This window comes from Alosa sapidissima, chromosome 5 (genome assembly GCF_018492685.1).
Source record: "Alosa sapidissima isolate fAloSap1 chromosome 5, fAloSap1.pri, whole genome shotgun sequence".
Classification (NCBI taxonomy): Eukaryota; Metazoa; Chordata; class Actinopteri; order Clupeiformes; family Clupeidae; genus Alosa; species Alosa sapidissima.
The window spans coordinates 29,242,496-29,263,376 of NC_055961.1; the positions used below are offsets into that span (position 1 = coordinate 29,242,496).

At 40.6% G+C, this 20,881-nt stretch overlaps 2 protein-coding genes across 2 annotated transcripts; one reads left to right on the top strand and one right to left on the bottom strand.

Moving 5' to 3' along the window:
* Positions 1 to 6,537: 6,537 nt before the first annotated feature.
* Positions 6,538 to 9,685, top strand: LOC121709724 (piggyBac transposable element-derived protein 4-like). The gene is made up of 2 exons (XM_042093330.1): positions 6,538 to 7,325; positions 7,873 to 9,685. The coding sequence occupies exon 2, from the start codon at positions 8,667 to 8,669 to the stop codon at positions 9,657 to 9,659; it is 993 nt and encodes a 330-aa protein (XP_041949264.1). The 5' UTR covers positions 6,538 to 7,325; positions 7,873 to 8,666; the 3' UTR covers positions 9,660 to 9,685.
* An 8,701-nt stretch (positions 9,686 to 18,386) lies between these two features.
* LOC121709781 (trace amine-associated receptor 13c-like) lies at positions 18,387 to 19,435 on the bottom strand. The gene has a single exon (XM_042093381.1). The coding sequence runs from the start codon at positions 19,386 to 19,388 to the stop codon at positions 18,387 to 18,389; it is 1,002 nt and encodes a 333-aa protein (XP_041949315.1). The 5' UTR covers positions 19,389 to 19,435.
* Between the last annotated feature and the right edge of the window lie 1,446 nt (positions 19,436 to 20,881).

Consider the following 20,881-nt stretch of genomic DNA (forward strand, 5'->3'; position numbering starts at 1 on the left):
ATTTACCTTCATTTAAGAGCTTCAGAATCATTGGGGTGGTTATATGACTTTTTTCGGGTTGAATTGTGGCCGTCTTGCTTCCCCCTAGCGCCTGTGAGCGGAAAAAAACACCCTTGCAACTGCACTCTGCCCTTTTAAGTATATGTATAAATACTTTTTTGATCCCGTGAGGGAAATTTGGTCTCTGCATTTAACCCAGTCGGTGAATTAGTGAAACACAAACAGCACACAGTGAACACACAGTGAGGTGAAACACACTAATCCCGGCGCAGTGAGCTGCCTGCTTCAACGGCGGCACTCGGGGAGCAGTGCCTTGCTCAAGGGCACTTCAGTCGCGGCCCACGGGTCGGGGCTCGAACCGGCAACCCTCAGGTTACAAGTCCAGAGTGCTAACCAGTGGGCCACGGCTGCCCATATACTTACTTACTTACTTTCTCTCGGCTTGGGACAGTTTCCTAGAGAAATAGGCACATGGAAAAAGTTTAGCAGGATTACCTTGACGCTCCTACCCCCACCTCCTGAGGCATCTACTTCTACCACAAAAGGTAGCGCTGGGTCTGGATGCTTCAGTAAAGGGGCTGACATGAATTTCAACTTCAGGGTTTTGAAGGCCTCCTCGGCCTCAGGTGTCCAGGAGAACTGACGAGGGGATCCTTTCAGGAGTGTGGTCAGAGAAGCTGCAACAGAGCTGAAATTCCTCTTTGGTAGTCTTGGGCCTTGGCCAATTCAGAACCGCTTGCACCTTCTCCTTATCCATCTGTACCCCCTGTGAACTGTATGGTTAGTACTGCCCTCACATGTTTCACATGATTCTGCATATTATCAGAGTATACGAGGATGGCATCAATAAAAAACAACAACAAACCTGTGAAGCATGTCCCTGAGAACCTCATTTACAATTGACTGGAATACGGATGGAGCATTAGCTAATATAGAAGTACTAGGTACTCATACACTGCAAAAAATGAATTCTAACCAAGTGTTATTGATCTTATATTAAGATTAAAAAATCTATTTGGTATAGTTTTTAGTATGAAAAGACTTACCTAGCGCCCTCTCAAAAGATCATTTTGACTTAATTTAAGAAGACTTTAACTTATTTTAAGGAGTCTTGTCAAGACAAATTTGCTCAACGCACTGGCAGACAAATTTGCTTGTTTTTAGGACAAATTTGCTTGTTTTCAAGATGAGATGTCTTAAAATAAGTCAATTTTTTTTTTTAAATTAAGTCAAATGATTTCACAAAAAAGCGCTAGGTAAGTCTCTTTATACTGAAAACAGTACCAACTAGTTTTTTTTATCTTGATATAAGATTAATAACACTTGGTTAGATTTTGTTAGATAAGCAGTTTTTGCAGTGTAGTGACCTGTGGTGGCAGAGAACGCCGTCTAAAATTCATGCGCTTCGCAAGTCCAGCCAGCACCCTGAAGTTGTTCCAACACAGAAGGGACTAATGGAAGTAGATAACAGTATTTGATGGTGATGGCATTGAGAGCTCTGTAATTGATACAAGGGCGTAATCCACCATCCTTATTCTCGATAAAAAAAGAAACCAGCTGACACCGGTGATGTGGATGGTCGAATGAAGCCTTATCTTAGAGCTTCGTTTACATACTCTTGCATGGTAATCGTCTCCTTGGAGGACAGGGGATGAACTCTGGAACGTGGTAGTGGTGCTCCTGGCAACAGGTCAATGGCGCAGTCCCATGGGCGATGAGGTGGTAGTTGCGTGGCCCTCGCCTTACTGAAAGCTTCAGCTAGATCATGGTATTCAGACGGGATGTTGATGTCTCCGACGTCTGAACTCTCGATGGATGTAGAGGAACACTGCACTTGTATACACTGGTCCTGCCAGGTTGGAGACCAGGCCAGCACCCTACTGCTAGACCAAGAAATATGAGGGTCATACTGACGGAGCCAAGGTAATCCTAGGACAATGGGATGGATAGGTGAATTAATAACAAACAAACTCAGTTTTTCTTTGTGAACATGGTCAATAGTGAGTTGTAGTACCTGCGTTAAGCAGTGTAAAGCAGATTGCAGTAGCCTAAAGTTAATCATAACGTCGTCTATCGCTGGAAAAAAAATAGAGAGAGCGGTCTATGCGGCCTATGATAACTTAATTAAATGTTCGGCAGGCCGGATTAAAGTGCATGGCGGGCCACAGTAAACAGTAAAGTTTCCGGGAAGTGACCTAGCGAGACCGCCACCTTGTGATAAACCCACGAAAATGGCCTGGTTTTGACCTGACGTGCACGTGTCACTGATTCAACCCAAAGCGGCAACCATCAAAAGCAGAGTTTTAAGATTAAATGTCCAGATAACGCACAATCTGGACATTTTTTCATGAGTTTTCGATCGTCATATATTTAATTTCCATTCATCACAGAGTTCCCAAAATCACATATACAGTAAGGTGTGTTAGAGTGTCTAGTTTTGTAATTAAAAAAAAAGCTAAAAACGTAATATTACGTTTTTGGCACTCAACGCATGGCACTCAATGAGTTAAGCTTCAGTAACAGCTCTCCGATCTCCAGTCCCTTCGCTGGAAGTTCGAACACAGCTTTGAAGAGTGTCTCGAATCGGGAAAAGTCTTGAATGTTTTCTCCCCCTTGTACCCATACAGCTGTAGCCCATTCTAGCACTTTCCCAGTGAGAAGAGAAATAATGAAGGCTACCTTGGAGGCCTCAGAATGAAAATTCTTTGGATTCTGAGTCATGTACAGCGAGCATTGGAGCATGAAACCTGTACATGAATCAGGGCTTCCATCAAAACACTCTGGCTTCACCATGGGACCATCTCGTGGAGGCATGGGCTGAGGAGGAGGTGGTGGAGGTTGAGTAGACTACTTCTGGATGGCTATTGACATACGGGTGAGTTTCTCTCGCTGTTGCCCAAGCATCTGACCATGCTGGGTGATTGCTTGACGAACCTTTGTTGCCTCGGCTGCATCCATGTTGTGGTGTGATATTCTGTCACACACAAGGAAACCAGGAACACAAAGATGAAGATGCAGTAGCTCAAGGCTTCTTTAATTTCCAAAAACAAAAGGCCACAATGAGCAAACAAAGGATGGACACGGCGATGAAAGCAAAGACTAGAACTCAAACAGTGTCTCCCGTAGAACAGAGAATATCACACTTACAACTGAGAGGAGAAGGACTTAAATACAAACATAACGAGCAAACTGGAAACAGGCGAGTGCTACTAAAACTCAGGTGAGGCTGAACGGACTAGGCCTGCATTTGGAGCTGGAACCCGGACTAGACTAGATCCAGGGACTGGATCCGGAACAGAGGAATGAGGTGCGGCTGCTGTGACAAAGTGATTTTGACACATTTTGCTGCGTCCACTTGTAGGCTTTTTAGCCTTTTGTCTCGCAGCTTCTGTGCGCCCCCCATGCGCTTTTGTGGTTTATTAGGCCTACTATCCATTTTCACAATTTCACAGACGGAAACTCACAAACCACGGAGAGAGGGAAATTTCCTGGGAGGGGGGGGGCTGAGAGATGTCATTGGACTAAAATCAACCAATGGGCCGCGTTTCGTGTCTCCAATACCGTCGCGGTGGATATTTATTAAATTATTATTAAATTATTAAAAATGTGCGTCGGCCCACCGGGCATTGCCCGGTACGCCTGATGGCCAGTCCATGCCTGACCTTAATAATATTCACGGAAATTATACAGGTAGCAAGTAAAGCATGAACTGAACACATGAACTGAACAACACTAGTTGGCAAGTTAGAGATGATCCTGACTGTCATCAGTGCACCAACGTTTTGCCTAGTGAACCGAACCGAAGCTCATAGGCTAACAAGACATCCACATGAATTGTTAACGTTAGCCTAGGTAAACCACACAATAACAATACGGCATGTTTCTGATAGGCCTATTTGACAGAGTAAGCAACAGAGAGGTTTTATTTTGAATTGTCAAAAGTAGTTAATATACTGTACTTCATTTATCAGCATCAATTCAGTTAATAATATGGTTAAGGTAGAGTCAGCACTGAGGTGTCAGGTCAAAAAAAAAAGGTTAGTTTTGGCCCTCAGATATAGGAGGGCCCCTTAGCAGGATTTTGTTAAGAGCCCCATGGAGGTCTGAACCGGCACTGGTCGCAAGTCAAGTCTGAAGTCATTGTTTTTGCTTATGCAACCCCATACATCAGAAGACTTTAACAAGATTTGGGGAAAATTCTTGAAATAGTCTTTTAACTAATGCCCCCCATTCAAGCTTTATTCAAAAGACTAGAGTCTTTCAAGAATCTTTCCCAAATCTTGTCAAAGTCTTGTAAGGATGGCTTTAGGTCTCAGACTCAAGTCACCATCTCTGATGACTAACAGATGTAACAACATGGAAATGGTCCAAATGACCGCTGAACTTGTACAGCACTAGGCTACTCAATGGAGGATGGAGGACCAAAAATGACTTCATGATAAATAAATGCAGAAAAAAATATGGGATAAATAAATATTTCAATTGTAATAAATAATTTTTCATATAATGTATTGTATCATTTTTATTCATGTTAAACCATACAAGACAGAGGGAGCAAGTTATTGCATCAACTAGCGTTTGTCTTTCATTTCACACCTTTAATGTAAGATGTACCACTGAGGTTTGGACCCTCATTATGGCTGTGTTGTGCACATTTCAGGTGTTAATAGGCTCCTCTGCTATCCAGGGTTCACAAAGAAAAGGCAGACAAACAAATTTAACAGATCATTAGAGTGTTCTCCAAAGATTAATATTGTGACCTGTGTCATAGTGACAACAAACATATCAAACAAAATAAATAAATAAATAAATAAATAATGGGAGAACATGGAAACATGAACACAGTTGTGTATTTGTTACATCATGTGTGTTTTCCGCACACCTCTGACTCAGATGATTAGTCCATCATTAAGACAGAACCTTCAGTAATCTCAACGCTTAAGGGTGTACATGTAAATAAACAAATGTAGGCCAAAAGGATTTAATGCTTACTGCAAATTCAAAGCATTCAGTATATTGGTTGCGTGACTTGTTGAGAGACTGTGATAAACAAATGTTAGGCTGCTTACTGCCATACAAAGCTAAACAGCAGTAGGCCTAATGTTAACTAGTTTGGTCAAAATAGAGTTATGAGAGAAATGACTCGAAATGGGCTTTGAGAGTCTGTTCTGTCTATGGGCCTCCTCGACAAGCAGATTGCTCATCCACGGAGCCGCTAAGTTATATTCTGCCTGGTGCTGCTGTCACATGTCTGATAATAGCCTGATAATTCGGCACACGGACCAAAAGAAAAATAAACAAAATGTTTCCTGATCAGGATCTTAATTTGGTGTCATCAAATAGGCCTATGCAGGCATAAAATCAGGGGGTAGGGGTATGAGCGCTCATTGAATGTTTGCGCATGTGAAACTGAACCACTCCGGAGATAACGTGGATAGGCTAGAAGCAACATTATTTAGAACAACAAATGAGGTTGATTCCTGTAGGCTTATCCATGAAAACAGCATAGAGACTGGATATATGTCTCTATGTAGGGTAGTTTTAGATCGCCTAATGCAGGAATGAATGTCACACAAGCCAGACAGAAGAGACCCACCTTACTTACTTAAAAGAACTGTATGTAAGATTGTGGCCAAAACTGGTACTGCAATCACTTTCAAATTACTGTAGAGCGGTGTATCCCCTCCCCCTCCCCCTCCCCCCTGACTGGCAGAGCTGGCAACCCGGATGCCGAAACACTACTGATTTTGTGATTAGTAGATAGGTGGAGGGTGGCACATCAGGCCAAAACACAACATGACAACATCAACATCAGTTGAGGGCTGCAACTTCACTTTTTAAATGACAATATCCTGGCCGGGCTACTGTTGTCAGTGATATAAGTATTTGAAATGAACATGATTTCTTAATGTCTAGTGAGATATCAGGGCCAATCTATGATTAATTGAAATACATTTCTTACATACGGTTCCTTTAACTATGTTAAGGTATTCCTGTCCCTCAAAACTGTACAAATTCTATTAAAATGGTAGCAGTCAGAATTTCAAAATGTTCATGGGGGAGAACCCCCGGGCCTCCGCTGATATAATCCACACCCCCTCTCACAAAATGCATTCAATGACCCTGATTGTGACCCCCTAGAATTTGGGCTTGCATGACACCCCTGATGCAGAGGCATTTTGCCCCCTTTATCGGTTGAAACACGCCCCATAATCACATCCCAATGGAGCAGTAAGACTCAAATTCTGACTATCATTGAGAATGACGATGTCAGGCCACCGTAGACCTCCATTCATTCTGCACTCGCCCGTAAGCGCCCTCACATGGAACCAGAGTGGAACTGCAACCAGTTTAGAAACTGGAAATTTCCAGAGTGAAAGTTCACAATATTCCAATTTACAATACAGTGTAGTTACACTGACACGCGCACAAAGCATCTTTCACAAGGTAGACATAGGCTCTGTTCGAAACAGAAAGCAGCGACTCGCCCCCCTGCCTAAATAGAGAGCTGTCTCACTAGACATGACTACCGATTGAATGGATCTTTTAACCCTCTGTACCCCGTAACGGCCGTCGCCGGCCGTGCTGTTCTTCCCCGTAACGGCCGTGAGCGGCCGGTGTTTTTTCATGGATGAATACAGGCGATCACTTAATTTCTACAGCTTATGTACACTACAGATCAATATTTTAGATCCCCTTCGATGTATTGTCATAATCAAACACATATGTTTGTATTGATTTATTTTTAGATATTTGCGTTTTTTTACGATATGTGCCTGTTTCTGCTCCGTGGCCGCTGTGGTTCAGCTGATATGAATGATGGCATGTGTCCAAGATATCTAACAAACGTCACTCATCTTGCCATAATCAATTTGGCACAGCAGTCGTAGGATTTGTAACACTTTACTCTTTTCCCCAGCCATCAAAACAAAAAAAATCTGCTTGTAGGCTTTGATATATGTTGATCTTTTATGCTACGAGATGTGCCTATCTGCTCCGTGCGGCCGCAGCAGTTCAGCCGATATGAATGAGGACTCAAGTCTCAAAGTTGCAGTAGCCTATGCTATCTGCCAAATCGTCACTCATGTCACTGTGTCACATCAATCATAGGATTTGTTACAATTTACTTCTTTTCCCGCCGTCAGGACCTACAATTCTAAACATTATAGCCTCCGAAATCACGAGACAGAGTAACAGGCAAAGAGATAATGTCTTCTGCACCGAAACGCCGCAGGTTTAGTCTGGCCGAGACGGTTTTGATGTGCACTGATCCATCTCAGGTGCTGGAAGAAGATCTTCCCATATTGGATGGCAATGACACTGATGTAAGTTGTAAATGTAATGTTGGCAATAAAAGAATATGACCGTAAACAAAATATGTCAGTGATCGCTAAGTTGATTGCTAAGTTTAGCGCTAACTTTCACTAACGTTGAACACTAACACTAGTTAGTGTAACATTTCAACAAGTGCAGTGCGGCGCTGGGATGTCTTTTACCTTTTTGCCGAAAAATTCAGAAAACATGAAATTTCTTCATTCCTGTCTTCTAATCTGCTAGATCCATACAAGAAGACATTGGCATAGATTTGGCATTACTTCCATACGTTGTTAGCTAGCTCACTATGGCAGTCATCAGAGTAGGCTAATCCATATCGAGTGACAACAAAACTTCTGAATGGATGTCAATTGGTTACGTCAGGGGTGTTCACCTTTGACCTAGATTTTGTTGCGAGAGCTGGATGGATGGATGGATGGATGGATAGATAGATAGATTTATTATTATTAATATTATTATTATTATTATTATAACAGACTGTAGATAGGGCTAATATTGATTCCGAACAGACTTTTGGTGTGCAACTTTCATTGTCAGATCAATCTGTCGGATGTGTCAGATCACAGCTCTCAAGGTGAGGAGGACAATGAAGTAGGAGAGGCTATGCGAGAAGAGGAAGAGGTAATGATGGAGAGAGAAGAGGCGGAGGAGGCAGGTGAAGCAGTGGAGGAAGAAGTGGAGACCAGAGTGAGAGCCAGGGCAGAGTATAGAAGAGGTCGAGGGATAGGAGGAAGAGGAGGAGGATGGAGAGGAGGAGGAGGAGGGAGAGGAAGAAGAGGAGGAAGCTTGGGAGTGAGAGGGAGAAACAGTGGGAGAAGGAGACAGAGAGGAAGGGTACAAACACACGACGATCCACCATGGTCTGACTCTATCCCAGTTCCCTCCATCCAGCCTTGTATGGTTGATCCTGGCCCCAGATGTATCTTGACCAACATGCTGGATATCTTGTGGCAGATGGTTGGGGTGTTATTCATCTCAAATCTAGTGCAGTTTACAAATATGTATGCTGCATCCAGCAACCAACCCGCCACGTGGTACGATACAACAGAGGAGGAGATGAGGGCCTTCATTGGTTTCAATATCCTCATGGGTATCCATCGTTTACCCTGCCTCGCCGACTTCTGGAGCTCTGATCCATGTGTCCGAGTGCCATATATCGCTGACCGGATATCTCGCAACCGTTTTTTGAATTAATTTGCCAATTTTTTCAGTGCAGTTCACAAGGAGAGGATACAGATAAGCTGGCAAAAGTTAGGCCATTTATACAAGTGCTACAAGAAAATTTCCCAAAACTGCTTGTGCCCTGGTCTGCGCTGTCTGTGGACGAAGCGATGATTAAATTTGATGGGAGACTGCGTTGGAAACAATATATGCCGAAAAAAACAGTGAAATGGGGCATAAAGTTATGGTGCCTTTGTGACTCTTTGACAGGTTATTGTCTCGCCTTCAATGTTTACACGGGAAAAGATGACGTACAGGGAAAAGGTTTGGCCTACCGAGTAGTTATGCATCTGCTTAGAGGATATTTGGACAAGCACTATCATGTCTATGCAGATAATTTTTTTTCTTCCATTCCCTTGGTGAGAGACTTGCTTAATCATAACACCTACTATTGTGGCACCATCAGAAAGACCTCCAAAGGCTTTCCAACGCAAATCACGGAACCAAAATTAATGATAGGGGAGAGCAGAAAAGTGGGAAGGGATGGGATGATGGTATTGAGGTGGATGGACAAAAGGGATGTGTATATAGTTTCAAGCAATCATGCAGGCAGAGACCAAATGAAGCAAAGATCCAAGTTTAATGCTAATCTAATCTCTTGCCCAGAAGCGGTCCTTGATTACAACAGGAAAATGGGAGGGGTTGACCATCTAGACCAGTTTCGAAGCTATTACAATGTTGGGCGAACTGGAAAGAAATGGTGGAAGTACCTGTTCTGGGGACTGTTTGACATAGCAATTATAAATGCATATATTGTGTGGCAGCTTCAGCTCAGGCCACTTCCTAAGGGCAGGAAAACCTGGGGCCTGAAAGCCTTCAAACTTAAAATCGTGCATGCCCTATGTGATGATTTTTTTGGCAGGAAGCGGGGTGTCCAGGGCATCAATACCCTGGGTATCGACTTTGTAGTGAGTAGGAATTTAAAAGAAGGCCACTCACTTGTGCGCTTTGAGGGGAGGAAAAAGGGATGTGTAAGCTGCATTAGAGCAGGGCGCCGCACCAATAGTGGGCGGTGCATTGAAACTTCTTTTGGCTGCTCAACTTGTTCTGCGCCATTGTGCAAAATGCCACCATGTTTTCATGAATTTCATGGTATGTTATAGTTTATTGAATAGTTAATGAAATGTAATCTGTTAGGTTTGTGTTGCGTCGGTCTAATTAATATAATACTGTTGTTATAATAATAAAAAAAATATATATAAATAGATAATGAGGTTTTAGTTGGAAGTTCTTTCTTGCTGTTTTTTATAATAACGATACCTTTATTATTATTAGTAGTAGTAGAAGTAGTAGTAGCAGTAGTAGTAGTATTTATATTACTATTATTTTATTGTGTTGTATCAATGTAATGGTCTCATCACTAATAATATTGGCCTATTCTAACTGCTGTAATGTTCTGAAATGGTAGTCGCTAAATGAAAATGACAAAATTCCATCTGCTACTCTTTGCAGACTAGATAAAAAAAAATATTAACCCCTGAACTACTCAACAGTTTCATATTTTTTGCAATGTAATAGTTAAGTTGGTCTATCATATATTTTTAGATGATATTTTAAGATTGAAAAGCTTCTCTTTTAGTCTTTTAGTTGTCATCATATCACAATTTCTATGATTTCATTCAGATCAATGGCAGTCTATGGAAATTGTGCATACATAATTGGCAATGAATTATATATCATTTTAAAAAGCAGTTTCTGACCTTTAATATGAATGTAACTTGCATTTGACACTTTGCCTTACTTTTTAAGTTATTTTTCATTATTTAAAATATTACTGAAATTGCCTTTTTTTCCTGGAACTTCCAGGAATTAGAGGCATTGTTGTAACATTCTATTGGGGTATAGAGGGTTAATGGGCGGTCTCAATGTGTAAAGCTAGGGCAGGCCCAATCCAACTTCCTTCCTCTAACTAAAGGGTGTCCCGCAAGGATCAGTGTTAGGACCAATCCTATTCACACTATAAATGGCATAGCGTCCTCTCTAGATAACTGTCAGGTCCACTTTTATGCTGATGACACTGTCTTGTATTGTGTAAGTAAATCTGTCTCACAAGCAATAGACAATCTGCAGCAATCTTTCAATGCATTGCAAAAAGCACTAATTAATCTTAAATTAGTTTTAAAGGTCTCATCTCATCGTTTTTTCATTAATTTTGCAGTGGTCTGTAGTATTGATGAATGCCCTGTGAGCTGGTTTTGGTGAAAAAAATGCTGTCCTGCGTCTGTTTCATGCTGTTCTAGTTTGGTGGGGAAGGTGGGCGGGGAGGAACGACTGGATTTCGCCTCTAGTCATGAATATTAATGACATGCTAATGAATTCACCTCTGATTGGCTAACAGTACTGTGACGCTTCCTCCAGTGCGTCCTCATCCGATTCTGCCTGTGCTATGCTCCATATTCAACTTTACAGTGCTAAAACCTGGCTAAAACTCGAGTCAAAACTGTTGCACAAAATGTCGTCGGAGATACAACTTCATGTGTTTGATCCTAGTATTCGAGTAGGAAGAAGAACCGCTTCCTGATCGTTTGTCGGTGAACGTTGGTTTAATAGAATGGTAACAATTGCCTGTTAAACGTTTGTGACAATCGTCATCTTGCTTTCAAGTAATAAACAGTTGGAAACGTTTTAAAATAAAGACCTATTTCTTTACACAGTCAAAAGTCTTTGCAATCTTCCTAGTAGATATTTTACTTCACAACACAGGTAAGCACCCTAAATGCAGTTCAGCCACTGACCTAGCCTGCTAATGCTATCGGAATAGCTAGATAGTTATGGTTTGAATTCCATGATACTATCATTGAAAGACCACTTGGTCATAGCCCAATATATATATATAGATCTAAATGCAAACACGCCTACCTAGCTATATTTTGCTGGAATTGTACCAGAATGCCTACAGAAGCAGATAATGTGTGCTGCAAGACTTCTCCGGTAATGAGAACTATGATAGCCTGACATTGGCAGAGGTTAGCCTACTCAAGTTGTTTTCTGTCACGTATGACAGAAAAAGTAGCCTACTATAGGAATTTTATAGTATTTTGGGACTAAATATTACAGTAATCTTATAGGAATACTATAGTATTTGGACATACTATAGGTACTATAAGACTACTATAGAAAAACTATAGCGGTTACAGGATATTATAGATAGATAGATAGATACTTTATTGATCCTCAAGGGGAAATTCAATTATAGAGTTATTAGTAGTACTTCTACAGTATGTCCCAATTATTCCTATAAGATTACTATAATTTTTTGTCCCAAATACTATAAGATTCCTATACTACTTTTCGTAAGGGGATTGCTCATGTGGTTAGAAAAATGGGCAACACCAGTACCCCTGTTGTCTGTATGACCCTGTACCCAGGATTAGAACCAGTCTGCCTTAGCATAATGTACTCCCTTCAAAATGCACTAAACATTCGACTATGACGACTATGGTCCTCTGAGACAGAAGATATGAAAGGTAAGATAAACCTTTAGCTTAAAAGGGACAAAAACTGATGAAACTCCTAAAACAAATATACAAAACAGGTCAATTTTCTATAAACAACTTTATTATATTTACATACAGCTGTGGTACTCAAAGTGTGGTCCACAAGCCATCTCAAGTGTTCCACAAGTAGATGTGGTAAAATATAATAGATGAGTTGTTTGCAATATTGAACCAACTTGTATGTAAATCCAAACAGTTCTGCAACACTGATGTAACCTATGCCAGTTTAAGTCATATGAATCCTCTGACACCATAAGCAAGATGCAAAGACAATAAGCAAGGTGGTTCAGTAAGCCTAGGCCTTTTTTTTTTTGCTAGGTGGTCCGTGAAACACTGACAAATAGTAATATTGCAGTCTATTAAAATAATGCAAACACAAAACAAGAACATTCAAACTATGCACAGAATTAACAATGTCCTCTTTTTGCCAGACGATGCAGACATCTGGCCTACAGATCCTTTGTAAGATGGTGCTGGGATTATTTAGGGAAAAAGGTCTGAGTTGTTGTTTCGGCTTGTATTGTCCTGGGGATCCGAAGGGACAACACACAAAATACATTCGTTGGCTGTGATGATTTTAATACATTGCTCTTTGATTGCGCTGGGCCATAGGTGGAGCCATCAGGTGTTATTGTGGAGATGTCGCTTTCATCCTCCCCTCCTCTTGATCAACCCGAGGTCTTCTAGCTGGCCTTGGATGAACAGGCTTGATGGCAGTAGAGGTAGCAGGCCCCCATGCCCATGGTGTATCCAAAGTGCTTGTATCAATACTCATATTTTTCATGAAGTATTCTGTTTGGGTACCTAAAGTAAATAAATGTGTATTACTGTCAAGTTACAAGATACTGATAGTACACAGGACATTCACTATCTCACAAAACTGTACTGGCACAATGGAAACAAAAATATTTTAGTGACTGTGGTAAGGTGTATGATGTACTAAGTAGCACACCCACAAGAAGACATTCGGTAATATCAATTCTATCTGTTATGCTATTCATGGGTTTCATCAGGTCCATTTACACAGGTGTATTAATCAAGCACCATGCAGTCTGCATTCATAATCGAGGTGCTTGATTTTATACACCTGTGGAAAGTGACCTGAAGAAACCCATGACTTTCCAAAACATTGACGAGCACATAAGAACCTGTATTAGCCTACTAGAAAAAGACTTCTAGAAACTAACTAGCACAACAATAAAAGTTATATCACAAACCTTTGCTTCTAACGTGATGACCTAATGTAGGCTAGAAAGCTGTGTAGCCTGACATGAGGATGTGCTCTGGAAGACATACAAAACACTAAGTAAACAGCAAGTAATCAAACAAAACATCATTGTATGTCAATGTAATAATGGCAAGAAGACATAAATTAGACTGAAGTGTAAATACCTGAGCTCTAGTGATAGCAACTTAGCCTAGTGCAGGGGTATTGTGTTTTTGATTTTCCCTGTTTAGACTAGAACAATACCAGTACTTAGTTGAGCATAAAATATTGTTGCTAATATTATTATTTGTGGTTTAACGCTTAGGTTAGAAGATTATAGGTTCAACAAGCTAAATCTCTGGGTAGTGTGGTCAGTTTCTTATGAGTGTAGCTACACCAGGCACGTAACTGAAGCATTCCGTTCGCGTTATGTACTGCAACAATTAGCTTCCAATAGGCCTAATCAATGGAAGTAGCTACACCTGGCGTTTTAGTGGCCTGTAGGCTACGTTCGGGAAAATAGACCATTCCTCTAATGGATTTTACCAGAGCCCTTCCTATTAGTCATTCTCTGATTTTACACGTCGCGAACAGAACACTTCAGTTACGTGCCTGGTGTAGCTTCCTGTAATATAGGCTAGCCTAAGCCTAGCTTGTACCCTTTTCATGCATGCTAACGTGAAGAATATGAACATGCTATTTTGTAACAGACGTTAGGTGTAAAAGTTTGTTTGTACTTACAGCCTGTGAGCTGGTGGTCGATCATCATGACGGTACAGAACCAGGTTTTCAGAACATCGATGCAAAACCACTTTCTAAGGCAGTGAGTGTTCCAACGATAAATCCGAACCATTTCTTCCTCAACTCATGTTTCTAAGGCAAGACATGCAACATTGATGTGTTATTGCCAGAAATAAAACAGGCACGATTTTTTTTCCGCCATGTTGGCAATTTGCTGTTAGCTCCTACTAGCTGCAGAGAGACAATCCCCTAGCGCAAAATCTTCCAGTCTTCCTGTAGGCGGTCACAAGCCGAGGTGGGCGAGGCCATGAATAGTCAGTTTCCCTTCGGCGTCATTGGGAAGGGCTCTTTCTGATTCGCTTGTTTTTCCATGTATTTTCTTTCATTGGCTAATGCGGGCAATGGGGGTAGAAGATCATTTTCACGTGCAGCATGCATATGCAACTTGGAGTGAGCTATAGTATTTCGAAAGTAACAAGTATTAAACGGTTTCTCAGTGAATGTGACCTTTAAATGCAACTAAAACAAAATGTATGCTGTTTACAAGGGCAAGGGACATTGATTTTAGTAAACTGCATCTCACCACCCTAAACGACAACAAAATTGAGCAAGTTTCTGTATAGTACCAAACTGAACTACTCATTTCATACGGATTACCTAGCGAAAAGACCTACCTAGATCTCGCAAAAGTTTTTTTCTACTTTTGGAACTTGCTGGGCTTCCTACTTGACCCCAATAGGCCCACAAACCACTACCGCCAGATGGCAATCATATCAGAGGGCCGAACGAGCGAACCGGGAGGAACAAAGGTCTGATAAATTCTGTCAATAATTGCATAGGCCTTTGATTATAATTGTAGCGCCGAGCTTAGTTAGTTGCATTGTGATGTTCCTGTATGTTGTGTGTGTGTGTGCGTTTCTGCACGCAGGTGTCTCCCTCTCCCTCCCGTGTCATAGGCCTATCCAGGAAACCCAGAAAACGCAACAGCGATAGAGCAATCATAGTATCATGTTTACCCACGGTTGCCATTCACCTAGCTTAGAGATGGCGCTGCTGACTTTGTGTTCGATACTTTAGCTACAGCTGTGTCTTCAGACCAACCCGGAGGATTTAACCAAAGATCCTTGATTACTAGCAAGATAGTAACGAATTACGTTGCTCTATGGGAGCAAAATGGGACAGTTCCGGTCTGCATAAGTGGGAGTGTCACCTTACTTCACTAAATAAACTTTCTCTCTTAATAAGCAATAAGAACAGATAAACATAATTGTGTTCACAATATCATTGTCTATAATCATGTATGATACCAATGAATCATTCTTTAGGACATTATATAAATAATTTAATTCATGTGTAGTCATGTGTACCGAGCTAGCTAGCTAGCTAACGCTAGCTTAAAACGCCATACAAATGGATGGGAGTAGCTATGGCAATACAGATATGCGCTAACAAGTGACTAGTAGTTGAAGGACTTCGCTTACACTTAATATACTGTTCCAAATTCGCTTGAGTATAAACTATCGACTTTAACTAATGTCAGTAATGTTATTCAGCTAGTTGTCATTTCAAAGAAATTACACTTCTCCGTTTAAAATGTTACCTTAGCTAAGAGGCTAGCTAGCATGCTAACAACTGGACAGTAACTGGCAGCAGCATGGTCTGATATTAAGTTATTTTATTACAAATCCGAACACTAAAAAATTACACTTTTAGGCTTGAAATGATCCCAAACACTTACAGATTATGACAAAATGTTCCAAAAAAAACCCTCAACAAATCCAGAAAGACATAATGACCAATTTATTGGTAAAATTCCACAAGTCTCCATTGACATTAGTGCAGCGAGGGTTTACTCTGGTCTGCATAAAGGGGGATTTTCCCCCCTCCCCCTTGCAATAATCGAACGCGGAAATTGTCGAACGTTTGTGCCTCTCGCTCCGCTTTAACCCTCTCTGATTTAACGTTAACAGGCCTTCAGTAAGTGACGTTAGTAGCAAAGATTCTGTTCTAGAATCTTTGGTTAGTAGGCCCTACTTGTAACCAAAGATTCTAGAGCGCTACGCGCTGTAACAGTTAGACTGCAGTCTTGATCACTGGAAGCATAACCAAAGATCATTGATGCTCCGCTTTAACCCTCTCTGGCATAACCGTCTGAAGTAGTGGGCGATCAGCAACTCGATGGACTTATGACAGCGACAGTTTGATGCTCCGAGAGATTGCAGTTCTTCAACGTAGTTTCAAACGTTAGCATCTAAGCTAGTCTGCACAATCCAGACTCCAGGAAAGGCAGATGGCAGCTCGCAGGTCTGCAGCAGCTTGGCGGCCGCGGTAGATCTTTCTCAGAGTATACATCTAGGTCCAGCTGTCCAGAGAAATCTCCTCAACCAGACAGGGAAGGTGCAGCAGAGGCAACAATCCTTTTGTTGTGCATAGGCTACATAATGGGCAAGGCATAGGCCATAGGGCATAAGCTACGCATAGACAGATGCCCAGCAAAGTCCAAAAAAAGAAAAAAGTTTTGCGAGATCCCGCAAAAGTACATGGTTTTTTTTCTTCTTCATGTATTTTTTCCCCATGACTTTTTTTTTTTTTTTTAACCCATGTTTTTTTTTCCCCCCCATGTCACCCGGTGGGCTCCGTAGGAAAAGGATTGTTGAAGCTGTCTTTTTGCCATTGCTGGATTATGGAGATGTTAATTATAACAATGCTACCCTTACTTCTCTCAAAGCACTTGACACTGTCTATCATTCGGCTATCAGATTTGTAACTGGCTCTATCTATAACACTCATCACTGTACCCTGTATAATACAATTGGTTGGCCTTCTTTATCAGAAAGACGTTCCAGACACTGGCTGCTGTACATATACAAAGCCATCATGAGTAAACTCCCACCCTACATCTCTTCACTACTACTCTGGCAGTCACATGTCCACCATACCCGCTGTTCTAACCATCTCCAGCTCAGAGTTCCCAATGTTCACTCTGAACTTGGTAAGACAGCCTTCAGCTTTGATGCCCCTAGAACCTGGAACTCAGCCCAACAGTCCCTTGGTCTGAGCTCGCTCATCTCTTATGGCCAGTTTAAAGCTTTAATTTCAAATCTCCCAGCCCAGTCTGTAATTGTTTTACTTCACCTCTTAATTACACTTTTACCTCATTGCCATTTATTGGACACATTGTTATATTTTATTTGTATTTGTATTTTAATTATCTATTTACTAATTATTTTATTGTGTGTTTTATTGATATTTTATGAATTCACCTACAATGATTTGTTAGTGGCCTAAACTGGCCTTATATTTTCATTACTATGTATCTCGGCTACATTGGAAAAGAGGACTGCCCTCAACTGTATTTCCGAGCATGAAATAAAGGTTGAATGAATGAACTATAAAAGTCTCACAATATTTACTCCAAAAAACGCTTGCGTTGAAATGACTTAAAACAATTAAGGTAACAATTTGCATGGATCTTTTTAAGTTATTTTAAAGGACTATTTATATTTATTTAATAAAATTGATACTTCTTTTTTTACTTGTTGCTGCGATTCTTCTGTGTCCTGGGCATTTATCTGAATTAAAAAGGTTTTTTTTTTAAAAAAAGGTTTCGGCTGACATTAGAGCTAGCAATGCTAAAATGTTAAGTGCTGAATACAGCTGCCAGGTGAAACAAAACGTAACAGAAGTTTGAAGACACCAGACAGCTAAAAGTTACCTATGCTATTTATTATTTCTTTTAACTCAGACTCATTGGCCTTGGCTTATTTTCTGTGAAGAACATAAAAAATAATTTATTTTCAATGACTGCACACAGTACACCCCCCTACACATAACTATGAGGTGTTCGGGTCTACAGGACCCGAGGGTAATTGTAGGTGCTATGTACCTTAACTGTGTCCTACTCCTAACTGGGCCCGCTGTGTGTGTGTGTGTCTTTGTGTGTGTCTGGGCATCTGTATGTGCGTGTCTGAGTGTAAGTGTCTGTGTGCGGGAATGTTTTTTTCTGCACCTGCTATTCCCACAAAGTTACAAAATTGTTACATTTCAAGTACTTTCACCTGATTAAGTTCTAAGAAATAAGCACCAATAATGATCAAAAATCTTGTTTCTGTTTTTTTTCTTCTTTGTTCCTCGTTTTCTCACAAAAAACCCCGAAAATGATCATACACGTGATCTCACAGGGGTAAATGACAAATATGAACCATAAATGGTGTCTATTACATTGGTAATTGAGCTAAAGTAAACACCTGTTAAGTAATTTTCATCAATTGTTATGGCTGTATTGATTTAAAAGCCTAATAATGTGGTGGGTCCAACAGACCAACATTGGCTGAGTAACAAAAATATGAACACCTTACAAGAGTTAAACAATTGTGTCAATTCAGCTATTTCACATCAGAATTTACATTGAAGTAAGAGGAACCTGGATGAAGTATTGCAAGGGTGATGATATGCTTGGTTGAGACTTTAAACCATGGGTAAAATAAAGCATATATTATTGGGTTCATGCAGGAGTTGAGATACATAATCCATAGAAGACAGTTAAATAGAACAGATAATGAGTCAGTGCCGTATGCAAAAATGCTTAAATTATATGGCATATAGCAGAGCAAATAAACTGTAACGAGTACCCCTATTGTTTTTGCAGCTTTACGGCTGGATTTCTTACTTGTTATTGTGTCCTTGTTACCAGCCCTTTCTCTTTCTGTAACAGAGTTAATCACCTTTGTATGATACTTAGCTGTATAGAATATTTTCATGTTTAAAATTATAACCGTGGAACATGGCACAATGAATGACACAAAAACATCACCAACAATCAATGAGAAACTGATTGTGAGCAGACACTCTCCGTGACATGTCCTGTGAGGCTCCATTTCAGTAAGGTGGTCATAAAGAAAGAAGAAAATATAAAGTAGACAAAAACACCAGCTAAGAACAACAATTATAACTACTTTGTTGTGTGTGACCTTCCATGAGTACCTTAAAGGATCACTGATGGCAATGAAACGATCAATGGAAACTAATACAAGGCTCCACAGAGATCCTGAAATAGCCACTAAATAAATGAACGGAAATATGTTACACAGCATGTCCCCAAAATACCAGCATGTTTCAATTAATCGTGACCCATCCACAGGCATGACAGTCAGTCCGATCAATAAATCTGCCACAGCAAGAGAGAGGATCAGCAGGTTGGTTGGAGTGTGAAGCTGCTTGAAGTGAGAAATCGAGATGATCAGCAGCAAATTTAGAAGAACAGTGGACACAGATATTGAAGACAAAAATATGTACATGATGATGTAAAGTGCCTGTGACCTGACAAACTTTGTACATGAAGAGTTCAGGGCTGGATAGCAGCGATTAGCTCTCCAGGGGTCTTCCATTACCGTGACTGGTTGTCCTGACGATAATATTGTCCCAGCTTGGCAGCACACCCAACTTTTCTACTGATTACTTCAGATACTGACCCTGTATTTATATGTTGGTTAAACAATGGCAGCTGTGAAAAACAACTTTTCAGATCTTCATGTGGATTGCTATCTATTAATAACAAAGTCTGGCCCACCCATAATGATCAAACATATAATGGGATGTCATTGAAGTTCCTGTGGGTGCAATGGCCAAATACTTTAGTCCATATAGTGCATATAATACTAATATGTAAGGTTTTTTATTGCATGTGAGCATTTACTTTCATACCAACTTCCTAGTTTGGCATTATTGAGATATGTTGAGCATACCAAGAATCTCCCAAACACCCAATTATCCATTTTTCTATCCAACATTACATTACACAAATACAAAATCAGGATACAACTCTAAATGAAATCTTAAATATGCATTTATTTGACTTGCAAAAAAAAGATTATTAGAAAATTGAATAATTTTCCAATTTCAATAGAAAATTGGAGCGGACCTCTTGACTGCCTCTTCTCTTTTCCAACTTCCTGAATTTGGTGTCAATGACACCAAAACACCGGGGCACATGAAACTTAATGGGTATGTAACCCCACTAGACTTTTTCAGGAAATAAGCGTTTGGCAAACATGCGCACACAGAATCACACACTCCTGCCCAATATTTAAATCAATCCGACTGCAACTCGAAACACGAATATTACCGTATTTTCTGGACTATAAGTCAGACTTTTTTTCATAGTTTGGCTGGTCCTGCAGGTGTGACTTCAAAATATAGATATCAAAATATATATTATTTAACATGTTATTAAAATGTTAGTCAGTATGAATTGACATGAATTCTACATGAAACATTACCGTCTACAGCCGCGAGAGGGCGCTCTAGGCTTGTGGAATGAGATCAGTAGCTTGGTGAACTTGCGACAGGTCAGACATTGTTTCGTACTTAATGGCGGCCTTACATTGTACGATTTTGGTCAGAAATCATAGGAGTTGTACTGGAATCGCTGCGCGCTCCTGTCACTTAGATCGTTAAAGGCACACTATGCAGGTTTTTTTTAGCTTAATATGCAAGTTTTTAAGCTTAATTTACCTTCATTTAACAGCTTCAGAATCATTGGAATGGTTATATGACTTTTTTCGGGTTGAATTGTGGCCGTCTTGCTTCCCCCTAGCGCCTGTGAGCGGAAAAACCACGCTTGCAACTGAGGGCCGACTGCTTCGGTGTCAGGAATTATAATGAGTGTAACAAATTGCTTTACTGCATTCAAATACACATACCCGCCAGGCACCGGCTAGAAAAAGGTAGCGATGGAGTTTCTCAGACATTCGTCATGACAGAGCCAGTGAAAAACAAGTAAAAACCGAGAAAACAGTAAGGAAATTGCCAATACTGCATAGTTTAACTTTAAGTGTAAGGTGCCAATCTTAGCGGTTTCTAGTCTTTCTAGTCGTGGCTC